Genomic DNA, 23,490 nt, shown 5'->3' with positions numbered 1-23,490 from the left:
ATATAATATACGTCAGTGAATAATTAAAAAATACTAGCAGAGGATGAGCGTCTGGTAATAAGTGACATGAAATGAGATGTCGATACTTTGGGGACATGAAGTGACGCGAGCAGAACGTCGTGACCTCACTTGAGCTACAACAGTCGTCAGAGATGGATGTACTTTGTTGATCTCCTGCAAGGAGGAAGAATATAGATCCCTGTGTTAGTGGTGGAGCGAAAGCTACGTGTTAGCAAGTGTGAGGAAGCTGTTGGGGACTTAGTACTACACCACTTCTCTAGATTTTGATAATTAGAGGCGGCCTGGAAGTGCGTGTTTGGTCGCACCTTTGTGGAACTCTAATTGTGTTGCTTCTTGGAGAGGAAGGAAGGAGGCATTTATGTTGTGGAGCCTGCCGGGCGACTCCTTGTGCTCAAGTCAGGACCAGAAGCCTTGTGAGGCAGTCCTATAGCGATTTTTGTGAGCGCCATTGTTGAGGACGCGGGCCTACGTCATAGACCCCCTGCGATAAGCTGATATAACAGTTGCTTCAGTGGTTGCCTGTGCTTGATCGTGTGCCCAGCGATCATAGTGAACATGTGTATATATAGGGGTAGAAATTTATTGAGCCAGTTAGCAAATATAAGGAGTTATGGAGTTGAGAGAACATGCTGGAGGGAGGAGTGGTACATCCTCCCTCACCGAAGGTCAGTGGCTGACTGAGGGGGAGAGGGGTTAGCCCCCCTACCGTTGCGACGGGAGCGGCGGCCCCTGCGCGATGCGTCAAGACATGTTCCCCAGAGTGGACTGGTCCAGGATGAGGGAGAACCATGCGTCACGGTGACGCATTGGTATTTAAAGAGATGTCGGATGAAGGAGTTTTATTTTCTGTGAATACATTTAATTATGTTTTGTTGGGAAAAACTTTTAATGTGGCATGATGGTGAATTTGCAGGTTTGTGTGGGAGAAGTTAGTGAGAGAACTTCATACCGGAGGAGGAGTATAAGCTGAACTGCAAGGTGGTCCGGGACTTTCGAGTTGAGGAGTGGAACTCCACTGACATAGTGAAACTTCAAAGAGTGAAGGGAGCTACACGTCGTAGGAGCTACCCGTCGTAGGAGCTACACGTCGTAGGAGCTACACGTCGTTTGCGTGAAGCGTTTGGAGAGAGCTTCACTGACATTTAAGGCGGACCTCATATGCAGCTGATTGGAGGAACTGCAGGAGTACCTCACGTGATATTTTGAGGACCCAGATTGATGACTGTACTAGGGGGACCTCGAGTAATGGAACAGAATCCAGTGTCCAATGCTGGTCGACTGACGGTAGAGGGAGTGTGGCTGCCGATGTCGGCTGTTTTTTCTGTCAGGGAGTGGTTGAAATCTCTGCTCGGTGGTAAGCTAGTATCACGTTGGTTCAGAAAACCGAGTTGCATTATATATAAAACACCCCAAACACCCCACCCCCACCCTGATACCCCCCTAAACAGTCAGTCCCGCCCCCATAACACGCCCCTCGCCCACAGGAACCACTGACAAGGGCGAGGCACTTCTTGTCCGCCCTTGTGTTTACTAGCGACAGGTTCCCGGGGCCTCGTAACGGGCAGGGAGGGAGGGAGAGACCAGCAGATGGGTCCCAGTAGACAAGACAAACCATCAAGTGAGTCCCAGCAGACAGACAGACCGTCAGGTGGGCCCCAGCAGACAGCCGCAGAAGGGTGACAACAACTTGAGAGGTCATCACAAGGACTCGTAGCCCTGGCCGGACCCATGACGATGTTGAGAAGGGAGGAGTACCGGAGATGTTCAGGATAAACCCCAGCATCATCATGTATATCTGGCCCATGGTTGCTCTCTCTCTCTCTTAACGTCGATAAAGTTTATTCACCATTAAAATAACGTTACTCTTGGATATTGTGCATATTGGGTCTCTGAACAGACTTGCTTCGAGGATTTATGTTCCCGCGGCCCGGTCTCTGAACAGACCTCCTGGTTGACGGTCCGGCCAACAAGGCTGTTGGAGAACGTTGCGTAGTCTGACGTAGGAATTACAGCCCATTTTGGTCTGTGTCCACATATTCGGTCCTCTTTTGCCCTCCATTTTGCTCCTCCCCCCCCCCCACACATTGCACCTACACCCCCCTCCCTCCCTTCCCTCAAGCCCGATATGGTAGCGTACACGACAACTGGGGATAGGTAAGCCTTAGGTAAGGGCAAGGCTGTTTACGTGGTCACCCACTCAGTGCTTGGCTTAACCTAAGCGAACGAGGCACCCATGACATATACCATGTGGCTTCTCACGCCCTTACTCGATGCCTCATGACAGGTCCTTCTTCGGTCTCCGTCCCAGCGGGTACATCAGTGGACCACAAGGACCGTCGCTGGTTCAGGTAAAAACCTGCCAAACTTCTGGTCCGGATCAAAATAACTGAAGGCGAAAGGTCGCCTGGGAATAATAACAATAACAATAAACAAAAGAATGCCAAACATGAAAGAAGAGTCGAACATAAAGAGCAGACAGCGCCTCTCCCCGCGGTGGATCACCTGGGAACCCAAAAGAGAGCGTCATACTAAAGGCGCAGATAACATCGTTGACTGCGGAGGGTTACCTGGGAAAAAAATGTTTCGTCAAGCTCGAGGTGCAGATAACATCCTTGAATGCGGAGGGTCACCTGGGAGAAAAAATTGCATCATACTGCAGGCGCAGATAACATCACCAGAGGACGTAAAGACCACATTAAGGAAGGAAGAGAAACTTGAAGGTGTTGGTTATATGGAGAGGCAGAGGGTGAGGGGGTGGTAGGGAGGGAAGGGGGGTGGGGAAGGATAGGGAGGGAAGGGGGGTGGGGAAGGGTAGGGAGGGAAGGGGCGTGTGGAAGGGTAGGGAGGGAAGGGGAGTGGGGAAGGGTAGGGAGGACAGAATAATGAAGACCTGACATTTATTAATATCATGTAAAGTTACGGGCTATTCATGCCCGTGCCGCCTCTTGGGTGGCTTAATCTTCATCAATCAATCACCATATAAAGGTCTTACTCCATCTTACTCAAAGGCTCCTAACAATATCAAAATGGAAATTTTAATAAGATTTTTTTGCTTGTATATTTCACAAGTGTTGAAGCGCTATTAATCGTCACCATTAATTAATATGGTATTTTATCATTAATGTTAAAAATATTTGTGTTTTCTTATTATATTATTAAGTGTTATGTTAAGTGGGTAAATAAGACGGAACTGTAGATGGTGAAGCTGTACGCTAAGACAAGGCAGTTGAAGACCACAACTTCAGTCACTCTGGACAAGGGTGGCGGTGGCCTACTTACCTTGTGTAGCTTCCGGGGATCAACGGCCCCGCGGCCCGGTCTTCGACCAGGCCTCCCCCCCAAGCCTTACGGAGAGACTGTGCAAGAATGGATCCCAGACACAAAGACCCATATATATATACAGCTTCAGGACGAAAGAGAAAGCAGAGTAGAGGAGGTGCAGAATCTGCCTCATGAGTGGATATATTATATACGGATATATTATATATGGATATATTATATATATGGATATATTAAAAGCCCCCCCCCAAACCACAGGCTAACGTTATCTTGAGTGTCTTCCTAGAGAATTTCAATGAGTGTGAGCTGAGTGACAAGTGACAGGATGCACTACCCAGGAGCCAGATTCACGAAGCAGTTACGCAAGTACTTACGAACGTGTACATCATTCCTCAATCTTTGACAGCTTTGTTTACATTTATTAAACAGTTTACAAGCATGAAAATTTCATAATCAACTGTTGTTATTGTTATAAACAGCCTCCTGGTGCTTCGGAGCTCATTAACTGTTTAATAATTGTAAACAAAGCCGCCAAAGATTGAGAAAAGATGTACAGGTTCGTAAGTGCTTGCGTAACTGCTTCGTGAATCTGGCCCCCTGGGCTTTATGTTTTTCTTCTTATTGTGGGCTGATGTATATTGTCTCTACTGCAGAGGTGCCACATTGTGTGTCACTTTGGTACTTTGTTGCGTTCACTCACAAGATGAGTGACACGGTACACCCGCTCACTCACAAGATGAGTGACACGGTACACCCGTTCACTCACAAGATGAGTGACACGGTACACCCGCTCACTCACAAGATGAGTGACACGGTACACCCGCTCACTCACAAGATGAGTGACACGGTACACCCGTTCACTCACAAGATGAGTGACACGGTACACCCGCCCATCACGGTACAATTAAATTAATATTAAAAAAATATATTATATCAACCACATGGTTGTTACGTCCAGCACTACCACCACCACCACCACTACCACCACCACCACCACCACTACCACCACCACCACCACCATCGCTCAGATCAAAACCACCACCACTGCTCAGACAACCACCACCACCATCGCTCAGATCAAAACCACCACCACTGCTCAGACCACCACCACCACCACCACCATTGCTCAGATCAAAACCACCACCACTGCTCAGACCACCACCACTACCACCACAACCACCACCGCTCAGATCACCACCACCACCACCGACATGCCCCAGTCGTGCCCATAAGAGTAATCACAGAGAAACAACGGATGCCAGAGAGGGAACCCCCCCCATACCCCCCCCTCACCTCCCCCCCCCCCTTCACGACCCGCATATTAAAATCGTCCGTCGGATCGCCTGGAACTCCATGCCCCATACCCCCAAAAACTAGTCCTTAATTTCAGTGTGGGAAAGGCAGCAGCTTGACCTCCCCAGTGCGAGAGCCTCAACTTACGATCTCCGTCTGCGAGCCTCAACTTACGACCTCCGTCTGACATAATTTAAAAAAAGAAACCTGGAGACCTCTAGCGAAGCTTCCCACGGCGGGCTAAGAATGCCAGCAAAACATGACGCAAAAGGGGTCATATCTGCCGACCTTTCCTCGTAAAACTGACCTCAGTGGCCGGAATGTTATAGCATTACCTGTCCGTTCTCAAGTCTCCTCCCAACTCCCTAGTCACAAATCACACACACAGAGATCACACTAACGTGATGCATCAAATGAACAAATCCACAAGGGCCGTGACGAGGATTCGAACCTGCGTCCGGGAGCATCCCTAGTCAAATGCCGGGGACACGAGCACGGCGGCTGGTCCGTTACCTGAGATTCTGGTCATTAGAGAAGGGAACAACCGAAGGTGACCGCCTCTTTAAACAATTCTGGTGTCTGAGGCACTTGGGCGTAAGGTCGAGTGTTGCAATGGAAGGTGCTGGCGGTTTAGCCGAGTAGCCGAGCAATGTCAGGTGTGTAGACGATGAAGGCTGTATATGTAGGCTCTATGTACGTGAGTCTGTACGCACTTGAGTGCATTGCTCTATGTACGTGAGTGTACGCACTTGAGTGCATTGCTCTATGTACGTTGTTGCCAGTAGGCTAATCTAAGTACATGGTTGAGTGTGGATGACTGCACTAAACTACTAATGTCGGAAAGGTGGGGCTTGGGAGCTGAGCCTGGAGAGGTCGCACACCCCCCCCCCCCCCTGTAGGTGAGTACCGCAGGCAGGTCGTGGGTCGCCACCTACACCCTGGCAAGAGGAGTACCTATGCATGAAGAACAGTGTCGTACCTATGCATGAAGAACAATGTCTTACCTATGCATGAACAACAGTGTCGTACCTATGCATGAACAACAGTGTCGTACCTATGCATGAACAACAGTGTCGTACCTATGCATGAACAACAGTGTCGTACCTATGCATGAAGAACAGTGTCGTACCTATGCATGAAGAACAATGTCGTACCTATGCATGAACAACAGTGTCGTACCTATGCATGAAGAACAATGTCGTACCTATGCATGAAGAACAATGTCTTGCCTATGCATGAAGAACAGTGTCGTACCTATGCATGAAGAACAGTGTCGTACCTATGCATGAACAACAGTGTCGTACCTATGCATGAACAACAGTGTCGTACCTATGCATGAACAACAGTGTCGTACCTATGCATGAACAACAGTGTCGTACCTATGCATGAAGAACAATGTCGTACCTATGCATGAACAACAGTGTCGTGCCTATGCATGAACAACAGTGTCGTGCCTATGCATGAACAACAGTGTCGTACCTATGCATGAACAACAGTGTCGTACCTATGCATGAACAAGTGTCGTACCTATGCATGAACAACAGTGTCGTACCTATGCATGAACAACAGTGTCGTACCTATGCATGAACAACAGTGTCGTACCTATGCATGAACAACAGTGTCGTACCTATGCATGAACAACAGTGTCGTACCTATGCATGAACAACAGTGTCGTACCTATGCATGAACAACAGTGTCGTACCTATGCATGAACAACAGTGTCGTACCTATGCATGAACAACAGTGTCGTACCTATGCATGAACAACAGTGTCGTACCTATGCATGAACAACAATGTTATCGTAGCCCGTTCTCACCATTCTCAAAGCGTTAAACTTGAAGCGGTTTCACGTAACCAAAATCATCCCTGGAAACACAAACCGAAACTGTCTCTATTTTCCGCTTGTTACAACTTGTAATAAAGTTGTTACATCTTGGCTTAACGTGTTTATGACGTATTAGAACGTTGTTACAACTTGCTATATTGGTTGTTATAACTGGTTAGGAGGTGTTAACACTTGTTCGAACGTTGTACCAACGTCGTAGTTTCGGTGTGTGTTTGGCGGGATACGAGCCCATTCAACCCACCTAACCTATAGAGGTCAACGCTCATTACTCCAAAGAAGCGACAGTATTACTTGGCTTTTTATTTCACAAATGACCCGCATTTTTGACCCTATCAACCACACAGCACGTTTTCTAATTGGTAAAATTCCTTCAGCATTTACACAAAACCCTTACGAAACCTGTACATCTTTCCTCAATCACGACGGCTTTGTTTACACTTACATTTATTAAACAGTTGATGAGCTCCGAAGCACTATACGAGGTTGTTTAAAAAACAATAACAACATTGGGCTAAAGGATGTTTTAAAGCGTGTTTAATGAATGTAAACAATGGCGACATAATTGAGGAAAGATGTAGAGGTTTCGCAAATGGTTGGGTAATTCTGATTGATGAATCGTGGCCCTGGACGCTTCCCATAGCACCTTCTCACAAACACATATTCGTCTTAATTATCCCAAGGCTGTTTAGATAATTAAACGAGATCAGTAGCCCTTTATTAAGAGGAAGACAGCGACAGATGGCGTTATTAAGACGCTGTAAACCCTGACCCGATCATATGGCAACAGGGGGACACAGTTGCCACTTAGTAAACATTACGGCCAATAGATGGCGCCACTTAAATCACGCAGTTGCCAATTAGTTTAATTAAACAAGATGAAGTTGTCACTTAGTAAACATAACCACCAACTGATGGCGCCACTTAAATCACGCAATTGCCACTTAGTTTATTAAAAAAGAGATACAATCTAAAGACAGTATTGGAAAACAAGTTGACAGACAGACATGAATGACTGCGGCTGTTCATGAATATCTTAAGATATAACTAGGTGCCAGAAAAGACTTACGGCCGGCTCAAGATAAATGACTGTAAATCACTCTACCTCCTCCTTCGCCCAATCTAATTTGCTTACCGCAGCTCTCATCTATATAAATACAAAGGCTTTTTAATGTATATATATATATATATATATATATATATATATATATATATATATATATATATATATATATATATATATATACATATATATATATATATATATATATATATATATATATATATATATATATATATATATATATATATATATATATGCGGAAAATCCACAGAGAAATATGAAATGAGGTGAACCAGTTTGAGTCAGTCTGGTGTTGACAAAGGCTTTAACAAGCCGAAACGTTCACCTCATTTCATATTTCTCTGTGGATTTTCCGCATAAAATGATCAGTGTTTTGTGATCGTCAATTGCATATATATATATATATATATATATATATATATATATATATATATATATATATATATATATATATATATATATATATATATATATATTGTAATTGTTTATATTATTTAAACTATATTACTTATTAGTTTTTTATTAGTTTTGGAGTAGATAAATACACTACCTGTGCTAAACTTCAAAGGTAGTTTAATGGGTGGTACACACGACGACCGAGTCCTCATGGCTCGGTCCTCGACCAGGTCTTCTGGTTGCTGGACTGGTCAATCAAGCTGTTGGACGCAGCTGCTCGTAGCCTGACGAATGTACGTCGCGGCCCTGGTCGACGACCGGGCCGCGGGGTCCCCTAAGCCCCGAAATCCCCGCTAGGTAACCTCAAGGCATGGTAACTATTAAACCTCTACTTTTCAACGGGGGTATTCTGCACATCCTGCCATGCCTCCTGGTCTCATGTGGTGTTATTTCTGTGTGCAGGTTTGGGACCAGCCCCTCTAGTATTTTCCATGTGTAAATTATTATGTATCTCTCCCGCTTGCGCTCAAGAGAATACAGATTTAGGCATTTTAGTCGTTCCACAGGTGGAGTCTATGTACCCAAATGAGCCACAGAGACGTTATAAATCTTTTTTGTCAGTGTCAAAGTAGTTAACATATGGAATGCATTAGGCAGTGATGTGGTGGAGGCTGACTCCATACACAGTTTCAAATGTAGATGTGATAGAGCTCAATAGGCTTAAGGAACCTGTACACCGGTTGACTGACGATTGAGAGTCGGGAGCAAGGAGCCGAAGCTTAACCCCCAGCAAGCCAAACTAGGGGAATACACAACAACTAGGTGGTTGACGGAGTATGATGGCCACGTCTCTAAATATACTCATCATAGACTCATTACCAACTCATATCTATCACGTCTGATGAAGCTGGGGCGATAATTGGCATATCTTTTATAAGGTGTAAGTCAGGTGATGGACGGTGATCAGGTGAAGGAAAGCCTTAATTACAGGTGTGTTCCTGGCTTATACCCGGCACTCAGCGGGGAGGGGGGGGGAGGGAGGCCTGGGAGACATGAGAGAGAGAAAGGTTAATGACTATTACCTAATATTGTTAATGAATAAAGGCTATTCCTACTGATGAATATAAGAGTATGGAAATAAATGGGCCTCTAGGAGTAGGTTTCAACTTAGCTGAGGTAGGATAACAGCTCTTGCTTGCAGTTTCACCAGGTACGTCAGTTGACAGTCCTTATGAACCCTAATCTTAGTTTAACAAAGAGAAAGGGTTGGGAGGGGGGTGGGGGAGAGGGGGGCAGCACAAACACCGCAGATATCTCGCTTTATTTCACTTTCTCCTACACATCCCCAAAAGTTTCTCTCACCCCTTTAACTAGAAGGTACCCATCCCTTTCCTCCCCCCCCCCCACCCCTCACCTTGTAGCGTTTCTTGCTTGGTACCCACCCACGGTACCCTACACCACGGTACGCTACCCACGGTACCCCATCCACAGTACTCCACAGTACTCCACAGTACCCCACAGCACCCACAGTACCCACAGTACCCTGTGGTGGAGGCTGACTCCATACACAGTTTCAAGTGTAGATATGATAAGAGCCCAGTAGGCTCAGGAACCTGTACACCAGTTGATTGACGGTTGAGAGGCGGGACCAAAGAGCCAGAGCTCAACCCCCGCAAGCACAACTAGGTGAGTACAGCACAGGCGTCGTGGCCAGTGACGCTACAATGAGTGGCACTGTCATGGCCAGTGACGCTACAATGAGTGGTATTGTCATGGCCAGTGACGCTGACGCTACAATGAGTGGCACTGTCATAGCCAGTGACGCTACAATGAGTGGCACTGTCATGGCCAGTGACGCTACAATGAGTGGCACTGTCATGGCCAGTGACGCTACAATGAGTGGTACTGTCATGGCCAGTGACGCTGACGCTACAATGAGTGGCACTGTCATGGCCAGTGACGCTACAATGAGTGGCACTGTCATGGCCAGTGACGCTACAATGAGTGGCACTGTCATGGCCAGTGACGCTACAATGAGTGGCACTGTCATGGCCAGTGACGCTGACGCTACAATGAGTGGCACTGTCATGGCCAGTGACGCTACAATGAGTGGCACTGTCATGGCCAGTGACGCTGACGCTACAATGAGTGGCACTGTCATGGCCAGTGACGCTACAATGAGTGGCACTGTCATGGCCAGTGACGCTACAATGAGTGGCACTGTCATGGCCAGTGACGCTGACGCTACAATGAGTGGCACTGTCATGGCCAGTGACGCTACAATGAGTGGCACTGTCATCCTGAACACATGTGTGTGTAAACAACGCTATGTAGCAGTAACATTAAACATATGCAACGCTACACCCGTATGTGTTGTTCTGCTGTTAACCCCCCCCCATTCCCCCCTCCCCCCCTCATTAACACCCTCTAACACCTGCCCCTTTACCAGTCTCAACCACGCCCACGCCTCTCGCCGCCCAACACCTGTGAACAGGTGTGAAGTACAACACCTGAAGTACGCCCAACACCTGTGAACAGGTGTTGAAGTACAACACCTGAAGTACGCCCAACACCTGTGAACAGGTGTTGAAGTACAACACCTGAAGTACGCCCAACACCTGTGAACAGGTGTTGAAGTACAACACCTGAAGTACGCCCAACACCTGTGAACAGGTGTGAAGTACAACACCTGAAGTACGCCCAACACCTGTGAACAGGTGTGAAGTACAACACCTGAAGTACGCCCAACACCTGTGAACAGGTGGTGAAGTACAACACCTGAAGTACGCCCAACACCTGTGAACAGGTGTTGAAGTACAACACCTGAAGTACGCCCAACACCTGTGAACAGGTGTTGAAGTACATCCAGACACCAGAAGGCGTCAACAACTGCTTCACTCAAAGATGAAAGAGAGCAACAAAAATGGCGCTGACTTACACCTCAACCTTTCCTCCGTCTAAACGGCTTCTAGACACTACTATTCAACCTTTCCTCCGTCTAAACGGCTTCTAGACACTACTATTCAACCTTTCCTCCGTCTAAACGGCTTCTAGACACTACTATTCAACCTTTCCTCCGTCTAAACGGCTTCTAGACACTACTATTCAACCTTTCCTCCGTCTAAACGGCTTCTAGACACTACTATTCAACCTTTCCTCCGTCTAAACGGCTTCTAGACACTACTATTCAACCTTTCCTCCGTCTAAACGGCTTCTAGACACTACTATTCAACCTTTCCTCCGTCTAAACGGCTTCTAGACACTACTATTCAACCTTTCCTCCGTCTAAACGGCTTCTAGACACTACTATTCAACCTTTCCTCCGTCTAAACGGCTTCTAGACACTACTATTCAACCTTTCCTCCGTCTAAACGGCTTCTAGACACTACTATTCAACCTTTCCTCCGTCTAAACGGCTTCTAGACACTACTATTCAACCTTTCCTCCGTCTAAACGGCTTCTAGACACTACTATACAACTAAACAAAAGTAACAAAAGTAGAAGAATGCGAGCCAGAACGCCGTGCTATTTTTTGTGTACGCGGAAGACGCATTCCTGTTCCACCTTTTCTCCTCAACTTTCTCTATGGGAAAGGAGCGGGTCATCAGTGTGTCGCCTGCCTGGGCATACCTTATGGCCACCTGAAGACTTGCGGGGTTCTGAAATGTGCCTACACCTGTCGTTATACCTGGGGTATACCTAGTGTATAAATGGAGTTTACCTAGAGTATACCTAGAGTATGCCTAGAATATACCTAGAGTATACCTAGAATATACCTAGAGTATATCTAGAGTATACCTACAGTATACCTAGAGTATATCTAGAGTATACCTACAGTATACCTAGAGAATGCCTGGAGTGAATTCCGTGAGTGCTTATCCTCCCCAAGCCCGGCCCGTGGCCAGGCTTGACTTGTTAACAGCTTGGTCCACCTGGCTGTTGCTTGGAGCGGCCCGCAGGCCCACATATCCACCACAACCCGGTTGGTCCGGGTCAAGATACGCGGAGACCAAGCTCAGGAGTCGTAATATATAAAGAACCCCCGAGTTCAATTACCCCTCCGAAACATAAACTGAACAGATTATCTTTCACATAATGCATCTGTTCACCTAGCCTTAAACAGGTACCTGGGAGTTAAGACAGTTGTTGCGAACTGTTTCTCCGGGATGTGTGTGTGTGCGTGTGTTAGAGATAAATATATGCAGTAGATATAATAGAGGAAAAATAGATTGGTTAGAAAGGCGGGGTCCAAGAGCTAATAGTTCGATTCTCCCGACATTAATAGTAGTAAATACACACACAAGGGGATGTACCAGGTCGAGGGTGCTAGACACTGTAGTTTAGTGGATCTAAATAGAGAAGTTACCCCTCCCAGGCCACTTGACAATGACCCACACACGAAGCTGAACACGTAAGACGAACACAAACAACCATTTGTTTAGGAGTTGATACGTAACGTAAAAGAAAATGGGAGCTTGCCACGAAGAAAGAAAAGAAAACAGGTCTAATACGAAAAAAAAGGAAACGTAAAGAAGTTGGCGACAAGTTAAAGAAAACTTGAGGAAATTGTCAACAGATTAAAGAAAACGTGAGGAAATTGTCAACAGAATAAAGAAAACGTGAGGAAATTGCCAACAGATTAAAGAAAACGTGAGGAAATTGCCAACAGATTTAAGAAAACGTGAGCAAATTGCCAACAGGTTACAACCTTACTAACAAAGCTAAAACAGAAAATGAGAACTTCACAGCCGTGACAAAGATAAACTGTAGCCAACTGTTTTAACGTGACCAGACACGCATTCACACACCCACGCACACGTGTGCACGTCGCCAGGAAACGCACGTACAGGGGAAGAAATGTTACTCACGGCGATCACTGTGTACACAAACAACAGGACACACCCGTACAGACGTACAACGTGCCAGCAACTAAGGTCGACAAACGATGTGGACACGAATTGGCTTTTCCCACACGAGGGGAAGCAGAACTACGGGTCAGAGGTGAGGGAGCTATTAACAGACATGATTCAAGAGACACATAAAGGAAGTACTGATGCAGCGAGGGGTGGTAAGGGAAGGGGGGGTGGTATGAACTAAGAGTTCAGAGTTAGTTAGTTCAGAAGTTAGTGTTAGTTCAGAAGTTCAGTTAGTTAGTGAGTTCAGAGGAGTTAGTGAGTGAAGGCCACCAATATCATCCCCCCCCCGGACTAATGAAAGGTATGATAGAGAATTATAATATTGTTGAAGACTGATTATATCAGGGATCTGAAAGCTAAAGTGTGGGGCTCAAGAACTAGATGGATGATCTCTCTCTCTCTCTCTCTCTCTCTCTCTCTCTCTCTCTCTCTCTCTCTCTCTCTCTCTCTCTCTCTCTCTCTCTCTCTCTCTCTCTCTTTCTCTCTCTCTCTCTCTCTCTCTCTTTCTCTCTCTGTGTCTCTCTCTCTCTGTCTCTCTTTGTGTGTGTGTGTCTCTCTCTCTCTCTCTCTCTCTCTCTCTCTCTCTCTCTCTCTCTCTCTCTCTCTCTCTCTCTCTCTCTCTCTCTCTCTCTCTCTCTCTCTCTCACACACAAACAGTTAACATGCACATCATGATCTACCATTATTCCATAAGTGTTTATCATGAGTGATAACTTGCAGGTCCAAACAAATGTTTTATCAACATTAATCAGTGAATAATGACAGTGTTTATGTGCCTCTCTTCCTCCCAAAGAACTTACTGCCCAGGCACATTAACATGTATTAAAACACATTTGCACACACTTGCTCGCATTCCTGTATATTTATACATGTTTTTAAGATGTTTACATTTGCATGTATTTATGTATGCTCTGTCCCCGATAACTGGACTGGTATAAACATGGGCGAGAGAGAGAGAGAGAGAGAGAGAGAGAGAGAGAGAGAGAGAGAGAGAGAGAGAGAGAGAGAGAGAGAGAGAGAGAGAGAGAGAGAGAGAGAGAGAGAGAGAGAGAGAGAGAGAGAGAGAGAGAGAGAGAGAGAGAGAGAGAGAGAGAGAGAGAGAGAGAGAGAGAGAGAGAGAGAGAGAGAGAGAGAGAGAGAGTGAGTCTCTCTGTACTTCTGTATTTATTCTTTCTCTGGGCGTCGCAGTATCTTCAAGTCTGGAGAGGCAGCTGACAGTGATAGGGGTAACCCAATCCCGCTACATTCTCTATTTCCTCAAAGCCGCTAACATTAGCACTCGCATCACGGATACATCGGGAGCAGCGAAGCACAACTCGGGAACTAGTAACGTGCACCATAACATTAACAAAAAAAGTCTTTAAACTCGAAACCATCACGATACAATCCCAGATCCTTAGCTTAATATCGCAAAAAAAGCAGCGCGAGAAATATGTAAGAGGATCCTGCGGTAATGGCGGGATCCTGGCCGACACGGGACGGGGGCGGGTCTTCTCGACTTGGCGGGAGATTAGTACCCCTGGATGGTCATCATTGTTGCACGCCCCGCACGCCACCACCATGGGCGAATTCGTGGGGTTTTCTCTTTTTAGTTTGTGTTTCCCGTGAGGATGGCGGAGCGTGTGAGAGGCGGAAGGTGACTAATGCACTCCATGGTACTCCATGGTTTGGGATTAAGTACTATTTGGTGGCTGTTTAGGGGGCTAGGTGTGTGTGTGTGTGTGTGTGTGTGTGTGTGTGTGTGTGTGTGTGTGTGTGTGTGTGTGTGTGTGTGTGTGTGTGTGTGTGTGTGTGTGTGTGTGTGTGTGTGTGTACTCACCTAGTTGTGTCTGCAGGATCGAGCATGGACTCTTGGATCCCGCCTTTCGAGCATCGGTTGTTTACAGCAATGACTCCTGTCCCATTTCCCTATCATACCTGGTTTTAAAATTATGAATAGTATTTGCTTCCACAACCTGTTCCTGAAGTGCATTCCATTTCCCCACTACTCTCACGCTAAAAGAAAACTTCCTAACATCTCTGTGACTCATCTGAGTTTCAAGTTTCCATCCATGTCCCCTCGTTCTGTTACTATTCCGTGTGAACATTTCGTCTATGTCCACTCTGTCAATCCCCCTGAGTATCTTATACGTTCCTATCATGTCCCCCCTCTCCCTTCTTCTTTCTAGTGTCGTAAGGCACAGTTCCCTCAGGCGCTCCTCATACCCCATCCCTCGTAGCTCTGGGACGAGTCTCGTTGCAAACCTCTGAACCTTTTCCAGTTTCATTATATGCTTCTTCAGATGGGGACTCCATGATGAAGGGGCATACTCTAAGACTGGCCTTACGTAGGCAGTGTAAAGCGCCCTAAATGCCTCCTTACTTAGGTTTCTGAATGATGTTCTAACTTTTGCCAGTGTAGAGTACGCTGCAGTCGTTATCCTATTTATATGTGCCTCAGGAGATAGATTAGGTGTTACGTCCACCCCCAGGTCTCTTTCACGCGTCGTTACAGGTAGGCTGTTCCCCTTCATTGTGTACTGTCCCTTTGGTCTCCTATCTCCTAGTCCCATTTCCATAACATTGTGTGTGTGTGTGTGTGTGTGTGTGTGTGTGTGTGTGTGTGTGTGTGTGTGTGTGTGTGTGTGTGTGTGTGTGTGTGTGTGTGTGTGTGTACGACAGAACTCTTGGTACCAATCGTCTAATCTCTAATACATTAATTAACTCCCAAGCCCTTTCGTGTGTGTGTATGTAGTCATGTATTTGTGTAATTAAAGTAATATATACATGTGTGTGTGTGTCTCTGTGTGTAATTAGCTAATTGCAGGTCAAGAGTTACGCTCGTGGTAGCTGGTCTTATCCCAGATATTATACCCTAAACAGCTTTAAAACTTCCGGCAGTTTTCGGAACCATCGCCCACAGGGCACAAATCCACAAGGGCCGTGACGAGGATTCGAACCTGCGTTCGAGAGCATCCCAGACGCTGTCTTAATCGACTAAGCTACGACATGGTAAAAGAATTGCAACCAGAAATTCTACTGAATTTACTTGGATCCTGCATTTTGTTTATTTTGCCTCTCCTAAGTGGATCTATCTTGAGGTTATCTTGAGATGATTTCGGGGCTTTTAGTGTCCCCGCGGCCCGGTCCTCGACCAGGCCTCCACCCCCAGGAAGCAGCCCGTGACAGCTGACTAACTCCCAGGTACCTATTTACTGCTAGGTAACAGGGGCATTCAGGGTGAAAGAAACTTTGCCCATTTGTTTCTGCCTCGTGCGGGAATCGAACCCGCGCCACAGAATTACGAGTCCTGCGCGCTATCCACCAGGCTACGAGGCCCCTCCTACGAGGGAGGATACTTACTGTACCTTCATAAATCCACATGTGGCTATAATATTTCCACCTTGTTCTTCTGCTCCCCCAAAATCAGACTTGTCCTGTGCACTCAGTCTGTCCTCACAGCTCGTACTCTTCAACTCCGGTAGCAAATTTGGCTCACGTTTTTTTTCAACTCCTATTTTGCTTGTGTTATAGTGGATGGAGACACCATATGGCACTGCTGCATAATCTTGTTTAGGTATGATGTACGTCAGTAATACTGTCTTTACTATAGACCATCCATATATCCAAAGGTTATCTTCAGACAACTGGCCAAAATCAGTGCATATGATTATTTGACCTGGACACTCATACGGTCCTTAGGTGATGGGCAAGCCTCCAGGCACAGCCCATCACCTGAGGTATACCTGGAGAACCCCTCCAGGTATACCCCTGGTATACTACAGGTATACCCGAGTGTTTTTCCTTGATTTAAGAGTTGGTGACACTGCTTATAGTTGTCATGTGCCTTTTACCCTTTGTTCAATGTCCTTATACAAGAAATTAATGCCATTTCAACTCTTTCTGTTCCACTTGCAGAGGTTGGACATATATAGTGGAAGAGTCTGACAATCCAAGTACAGTGAACGAGTCTCCAGGTTCTTCAGTCTACTTAAAAGTTTTGTCTCATCGAAAACCATGTTTATATAAATTCTCTCTCCTTTAAACAACTCATTTATTAATATCCCTCTCCTTCTCCTTCCTTCCCTCTTCCCTCTTTCCTTTTGACTTTCCCCTCACCATTGCCTCCTCCCCCTCCCTCTCACTCCTTCCTCTCCCTCTCACCCCATCGTGTCTCGTCTCCTCAGCCCTCCCCCAAGGCATGTAGGAATCCAGAACATTCCAAACTTTATGAGCGAGGCAGAAATGCCTCGTCCGCTACGGCTGTAGTAGCAGCACTAAGGTGGTCGTCCGGACGAAGTCGTGGCGGCAGCTAGGGGGGCGGTCGCTCAGCAGAGGTCGTGGTAGCGTCGTGGTCATTCAGTACGGGGTCGTGGCGGCAAGGATGGTCTCAGCAGAGGTCGTGGTAGCGTCGTGGTCATTCAGTACGGGGTCGTGGCGGCAAGGATGGTCTCAGCAGAGGTCGTGGTAGCGTCGTGGTCATTCAGTACGGGGTCGTGGCGGCAAGGATGGTCTCAGCAGAGGTCGTGGTAGCGTCGTGGTCATTCAGTACGGGGTCGTGGCGGCAAGGATGGTCTCAGCAGAGGTCGTGGTAGCGTCGTGGTCATTCAGTAGGGGGTCGTGGCGGTAGGAGCGGTCGCTCAACAGAGGTCGTGGTAGCGTCGTGGTCATTCAGTAGGGGGTCGTGGCGGCAGGAGTAGTCGCTCAGCAGGAGTCGTGGTGGCCTTCTGACCCCTCAAACCTATTTATATTTGCCACTATCAATAAATACATTTATATATTTTGTTTACACCGCGTCGATCAACGTCTTTGTCACCCAAATGACCGCAAGGATGCACGAACACAGGGTAATTATATACTATTATCCAGCCCAGCCTCCTGTTGTGGTGGTACTCATAGCAACGATCAGCACCATAGTATATATATATATATATATATATATATATATATATATATATGCAGAATAACCACATATGAAAAATAGAAAATGCTTAACGCGTTTTCGGCTAATTCGCCTTCATCAGAGCAAAGTAGAATATTCTACTTTGCTCTGATGAAGGCGAATTAGCCGAAAACGCGTTAAGCATTTTCTATTTTTCATATGTGGTTATTCTGCATACTTGGATCAGTGTTTTTGTGATCATTGTTGCATATATATATATATATATATATATACCGACGTACAACGATATTGGAAAGTAGAAGTCGGCACTATTGAGCTGGACGAACCGGAAAACAATTTTTGACTTGTGTTGCTTTGACAAACTAACCTAACCTAACCTTCCTAACCTAACCTAACCTAACCTAACCTTCCTAACCTAACCTAACCTAACCTTCCTAACCTAACCTAACCTAACCTACCTTAACCTTCGTAGGCCCAATACACGATATATCTGAGGCCTAATATAGTACATATGTGTGCTATACTAGGCCTAGGAATATTTAAGTTTGATTTTTTAGCTTCATTAATTTTAAGAAAATTCCTTATTAGTCAGTATACTACTGTCTAAAAGCTAAGAACGTACGAATACGTAACTGTTGACGCTCGTCACAATAGGGACTATCTAACCAGGAGGATGGGTTGTATTATTTGTGTGTATTTCCAAGATACTGTACGTATGTGTGTGTTTGTATGTACGTGTATGTGAATGCGTGAACGTGTATGTATACGTACGTGTATGTGTATGTATGTATAAGAGGCATAACTAGCCGACATTTAACGGTATTCAAGGAGAGAGAACTTGATAAACACCTCCATAGGATACCTGATCAACCAGGCTGTGATTCATACGTCAGGCTCCAAGCAGCCGCGTCCATCAGCCTGGCTAATCAGAAACCGAGCCGCGGGGACAATGATCCTCGAAACCACCTAGACAGGTAGGGAGAACAGGTAGACTGTACGTACTTGAATGTGTTGGTGTACATGATGGTGTGTGGACAGAGTGGGTGTACAAGACGGGGTGTACACATGGAGCTGTGTACTTGCTTACGGAACCATAAACAGTGTTTACACAAGACAAACACAAAATCCCAGACAATTTACAGAGAAACTCAATTATCACAAAACACCCTCCACATGCCTTGAGAGCCGCGGACAGGACTCACACAACACCACAAGCAGATATTATTATTATTATTAACATCTTTATTGACAAAATTAATTACAATTTTGCCTAATCTGAGGATTTTGATAGTCTTATTAAATTGAGGTTAATGCTAGTATTCACTGTCACGCAGGACAGAGGGTCATACATAAGACAATAGGTCTAAACTGTAAGCTGAAGCACATATATATCACGGTTACAATCAATGTTTTAATGTATGGATATGTGAAAACAACTTTCTATTGTGCACTGCCACACAAGGGCAGGGATGGGTTCATAAGTGATGCAGCTTAGAGTATAAATAGAAATTGTTCTTCATACACAAGCAGATAGATAGATAGTCACCATCTATCTATCTGCCTTTTTCCATCAAAAAAAAAGAAACTTTGGTGGTTCGAGGTCAAATGAGGTCATCTCCAGTGACCTTAAAGTGACCCCCCCCCGTGCACGACCACCCCCGGGCGAGTGACTGGCGGACACTACCTCCAAAATTACCCCCAGGTATTTGTGATCTCACGTTGGGCCTTTACAGAGAGGTCAGTGGTCAACACTCCCTCAGGCTCACCCCTCGAGGCGGCGCACGCACTTAAGGTTCTGGAGTGCTTGTTTTGTCTGCTTGAAGTGCGTGTGATTTGTTTTATTTATTATATGAAGTGCATTGGAGTGTTTTATTGTATGTGGCCGAGAGGCACTCGGCCTCTGAGAGCTGCAGAGGAAGATGGGCGGGTCGGGAAGATGGGCGGGTCGGGAAGATGGGCGGGTCGGGAAGATGGGCGGGGGGGGGAAGATGGGCGGGTCGGGAAGATGGGCGGGTCGGGAAGATGGGCGGAAGATGGGGGGAAGATGGGCGGGTCGGGAAGATGGGCGGAAGATGGGCGGAAGATGGGGGAAGATGGGCGGGTCGGGAAGATGGGCGGGTCGGGAAGATGGGCGGGTCGGGAAGATGGGCGGGTCGGGAAGATGGGCGGGTCGGGAAGATGGGCGGGTCGGGAAGATGGGCGGAAGATGGGGGGAAGATGGGCGGGTCGGGAAGATGGGCGGAAGATGGGCGGAAGATGGGGGAAGATGGGCGGGTCGGGAAGATGGGCGGGTCGGGAAGATGGGCGGGTCGGGAAGATGGGCGGGTCGGGAAGATGGGCGGGTCGGGAAGATGGGCGGAAGATGGGGGGAAGATGGGCGGGTCGGGAAGATGGGCGGAAGATGGGCGGAAGATGGGGGAAGATGGGCGGGTCGGGAAGATGGGCGGGTCGGGAAGATGGGCGGGTCGGGAAGATGGGGGGAAGATGGGGGGAGGATGGGCGGGAAATAAAATACAAGAATAGAGGACACTGCAGGTGGCCATTTGACACAATAGATGTAACTCCTATACACATCCAACAAACTTTGGATTGTGTATGTGTAAGTAATATGTAATTGAAGCAGGAAATATGCCAGTACACCCTAAGGGAATGATGGGAGTGATGGGAAGAGAGAGAGAGAGAGAGAGAGAGAGAGAGAGAGAGAGAGAGAGAGAGAGAGAGAGAGAGAGAGAGAGAGAGAGAGAGAGAGAGAGAGAGAGAGAGAGAGAGAGAGAGAGCATGTGGGACAGGAAAAGATGCTGCTACTCAACTTCGGCATCCACACTTTTATCGTGGGCGGTGGGAAAGGAGTTCGAGGGGAAGGATGGGAGAGGAGGGAGGATGCAAGTGTGACAGAGCAGAAAACGGAACAGGAGGAAGGGGGGGGGGGGCAAGACTAGTAACGGCGCTGTTTCTATCCGCTGAGAACAACGAATTATCAAGTATCAGATGATGATGTGTATCCCTTGCACCCTTGCCCCAGGGGATGATACATGTGGCCACCTATCCCCTTGCCCCAGGGGATGATACATGTGGCCACCTATCTCCTTGCCCCAGGGAATGATACATGTGGCCACCTAGTCCCCCTTGCCCCAGGGGATGATACATGTGGCCACCTATCCCCTTGCCCCAGGGAATGATACATGTGGCCACCTATCCCCTTGCCCCAGGGAATGATACATGTGGCCACCTATCCCCTTGCCCCAGGGAATGATACATGTGGCCACCTATCCCCTTGCCCCAGGGGATGATACATGTGGCCACCTATCCCCTTGCCCCAGGGAATGATACATGTGGCCACCTATCCCCCCTTGCCCCAGGGGATGATACATGTGGCCACCTATCTCCTTGCCCCAGGGAATGATACATGTGGCCACCTATCCCCTTGCCCCAGGGGATGATACATGTGGCCACCTATCCCCCCTTGCCCCAGGGGATGATACATGTGGCCACCTATCCCCCCTTGCCCCAGGGGATGATACATGTGGCCACCTATCCCCCCTTGCCCCAGGGGATGATACATGTGGCCACCTATCCCCTTGCCCCAGGGAATGATACATGTGGCCACCTATCCCCCCTTGCCCCAGGGAATGATACATGTGGCCACCTATCCCCCCTTGCCCCAGGGGATGATACATGTGGCCACCTATCCCCTAGCCCCATGGGATGATACATGTAGTCACAGTAAATATAACATTTCCTCATCAAAAGCGTAATATGCACTTCCATTAAATTAACTCCGATTCGTATTGTGGACACTGACCTCAATAACACCGGTTCACATAATTGAGAACCCCCAACCCCCCAAAATAATATCCTACATCCGGGTTAGAGTATGATAGTTATTCCGTCAAAAAATACTACAAAAGATTAATTTAAAAATGAGATCAAAGTGGCCTCCCCCCAAAAAAAATACATTATAAATGTATATAGTTAGGAGCCATGGTGTGGAGGCCAGGCGGTGTGTGTGTGCATTCACCTAGTTCACCTAGTTGTGCTTGAGGGGGTTGAGCTCGGCTCTTTCAGCCCGCCTCTCAACTGTCAATCAACTGGTGTACAGGTTCCTGAGCCTACTGGGCTCTATCATATCTACACTTGAAGCTGTGTTTGGAGTCAGCCTCCACCACATCACTTCTACATTGTGTGTGTGTGTGTGTGTGTGTGTGTGTGTGTGTGTGTGTGTGTGTGTGTGTGTGTGTGTGTGTGTGTGTGATGGTGTTCCTCTCTCATTATCACACCTGAGTGATCCACCACCACCTCTCGTATCCTCTTACATGTTGCTGTCACTCTTGTGCCGCTCTCTGTTTGGTGTTCTGACTCTGGTGATCTAGCTCTGCACAAAATATATCTTTATAAAGCAATGTTTATAATGGATATATGAACACCACTATATCAATAATATTACTATTAACAGTAATATAATATAAAAGTAATAATAACAATAATTATGTTTATTTAATTTATGTGTACAAGAGATCTTACATTCTTGTACAGCCTGACTCCATACACAGTTTCAAATGTAGATACGATAGAGCCCAACAGCTTCAAGAACGCATATACATCAGTTGACTGATAAATGAGAGGCGGGACCAAAGAGCCGAAGCTCAACCGCCCGCCAGTACAAGGACGTAGTGCCCCCTGTAAGGCGTGCCCCAAGGGCATTAGAAGAGAATCGGGAGAGAATCGCAGCTGACATATAAGGAGTTCCGTACAGTTAGACACTTATCAATACTGTGCATCCTCCTGGATGCTTTCCCCATATCTTGTAAAGGTTGTAGTTGCCTTGTTGAAGCCGTCTGCCATTTCGTTGTGATGCTGTATGCAGTTGCAACCCAGACGAAGAAGAAGAAGAACCCGAACCCAGAAGAAGGAAGAAGAAGAGGGTACTCACGGGTCCTGCATGGGGAGAACTCCTGGAAGTCTGTGAGGCCCTGGCGGGCGACGTAGCAGGTGCCGACGGGTTCCCGCCGGCGGAGGTTCTCAGTGTACCAGACGTAGCGCGGGGCGCAGGCCTGGTGGGGGCGGGAAGAGAACAGCGTCAGCACAGCGGGCAGGGAACTAGTCATCATAATGCGTGTCTATGATCATCACATGAGAGCAAGACCATATATGTGGTCTATGAAGCACGACACATTGTCAACTATATCTGGAATGAAGATATTAGGAGTCATGTATTAAATTCATGAAAACACCTCTATTAGGTCACTTTTAATCCATATAAAGAGGATATCTCTCTCTCTCTCTCTCTCTCTCTCTCTCTCTCTCTCTCTCTCTCTCTCTCTCTCTCTCTCTCTCTCTCTCTCTCTCTCTCTCTCTCTCTCTCTCTCTGTCTCTCATACGCCTGTTTCCACCTGTGTCCGTCCCCCTGTGCCATTACCACCCGTGCTAAATAGCATGACTTTAAATTATCAATTTCCCTGAGAATTTTGTATGTCGTAATCATGTCTACCCTAACTGCCCTATTCATGTAGTCATTGAAGTGTTGCGTGGGGAGGGATGCCTGTGGGTATAGTTTCGGGTTAAATGGATACTTTGGGCATGTGGAGTTGGATAAGAGTTAATCCAACATTCCTACTCGTCCCCTCCTCCATTCCACAAATCCTTTCCCTTACACCATTACCTTTCCTTTCCTGAGTTATCCCTACTGCTTCTTTCCCCTTTTTCCCCTCATACCTTCCATCGTTCCCCCTCACCGTCACCGTCTACCTCCCCTTCACCATAAGTGAGGGGAGGAAGA

The 23,490-nt window shown here is 46.9% G+C and overlaps 1 protein-coding gene across 4 annotated transcripts in view; it reads right to left on the bottom strand.

Annotated features, from left to right (window-relative positions):
* if (integrin subunit alpha inflated) overlaps positions 1-23,490 on the bottom strand; it is a 237,568-nt gene that overhangs the window by 64,414 nt on the left and 149,664 nt on the right. For all 4 annotated transcript variants that reach the window (XM_069330688.1, XM_069330689.1, XM_069330690.1 and 1 more), the window contains exon 4: positions 22,645-22,765. In XM_069330688.1, coding sequence (XP_069186789.1) covers positions 22,645-22,765 — 121 coding nt within the window. The remainder of the gene's footprint in view (positions 1-22,644; positions 22,766-23,490) is intronic.

Source organism: Procambarus clarkii, chromosome 24, assembly GCF_040958095.1.
Source record: "Procambarus clarkii isolate CNS0578487 chromosome 24, FALCON_Pclarkii_2.0, whole genome shotgun sequence".
Classification (NCBI taxonomy): Eukaryota; Metazoa; Arthropoda; class Malacostraca; order Decapoda; family Cambaridae; genus Procambarus; species Procambarus clarkii.
Note: the sequence above shows the minus strand (reverse complement) of the source record. Positions and strands in the feature narration are given on the sequence as shown.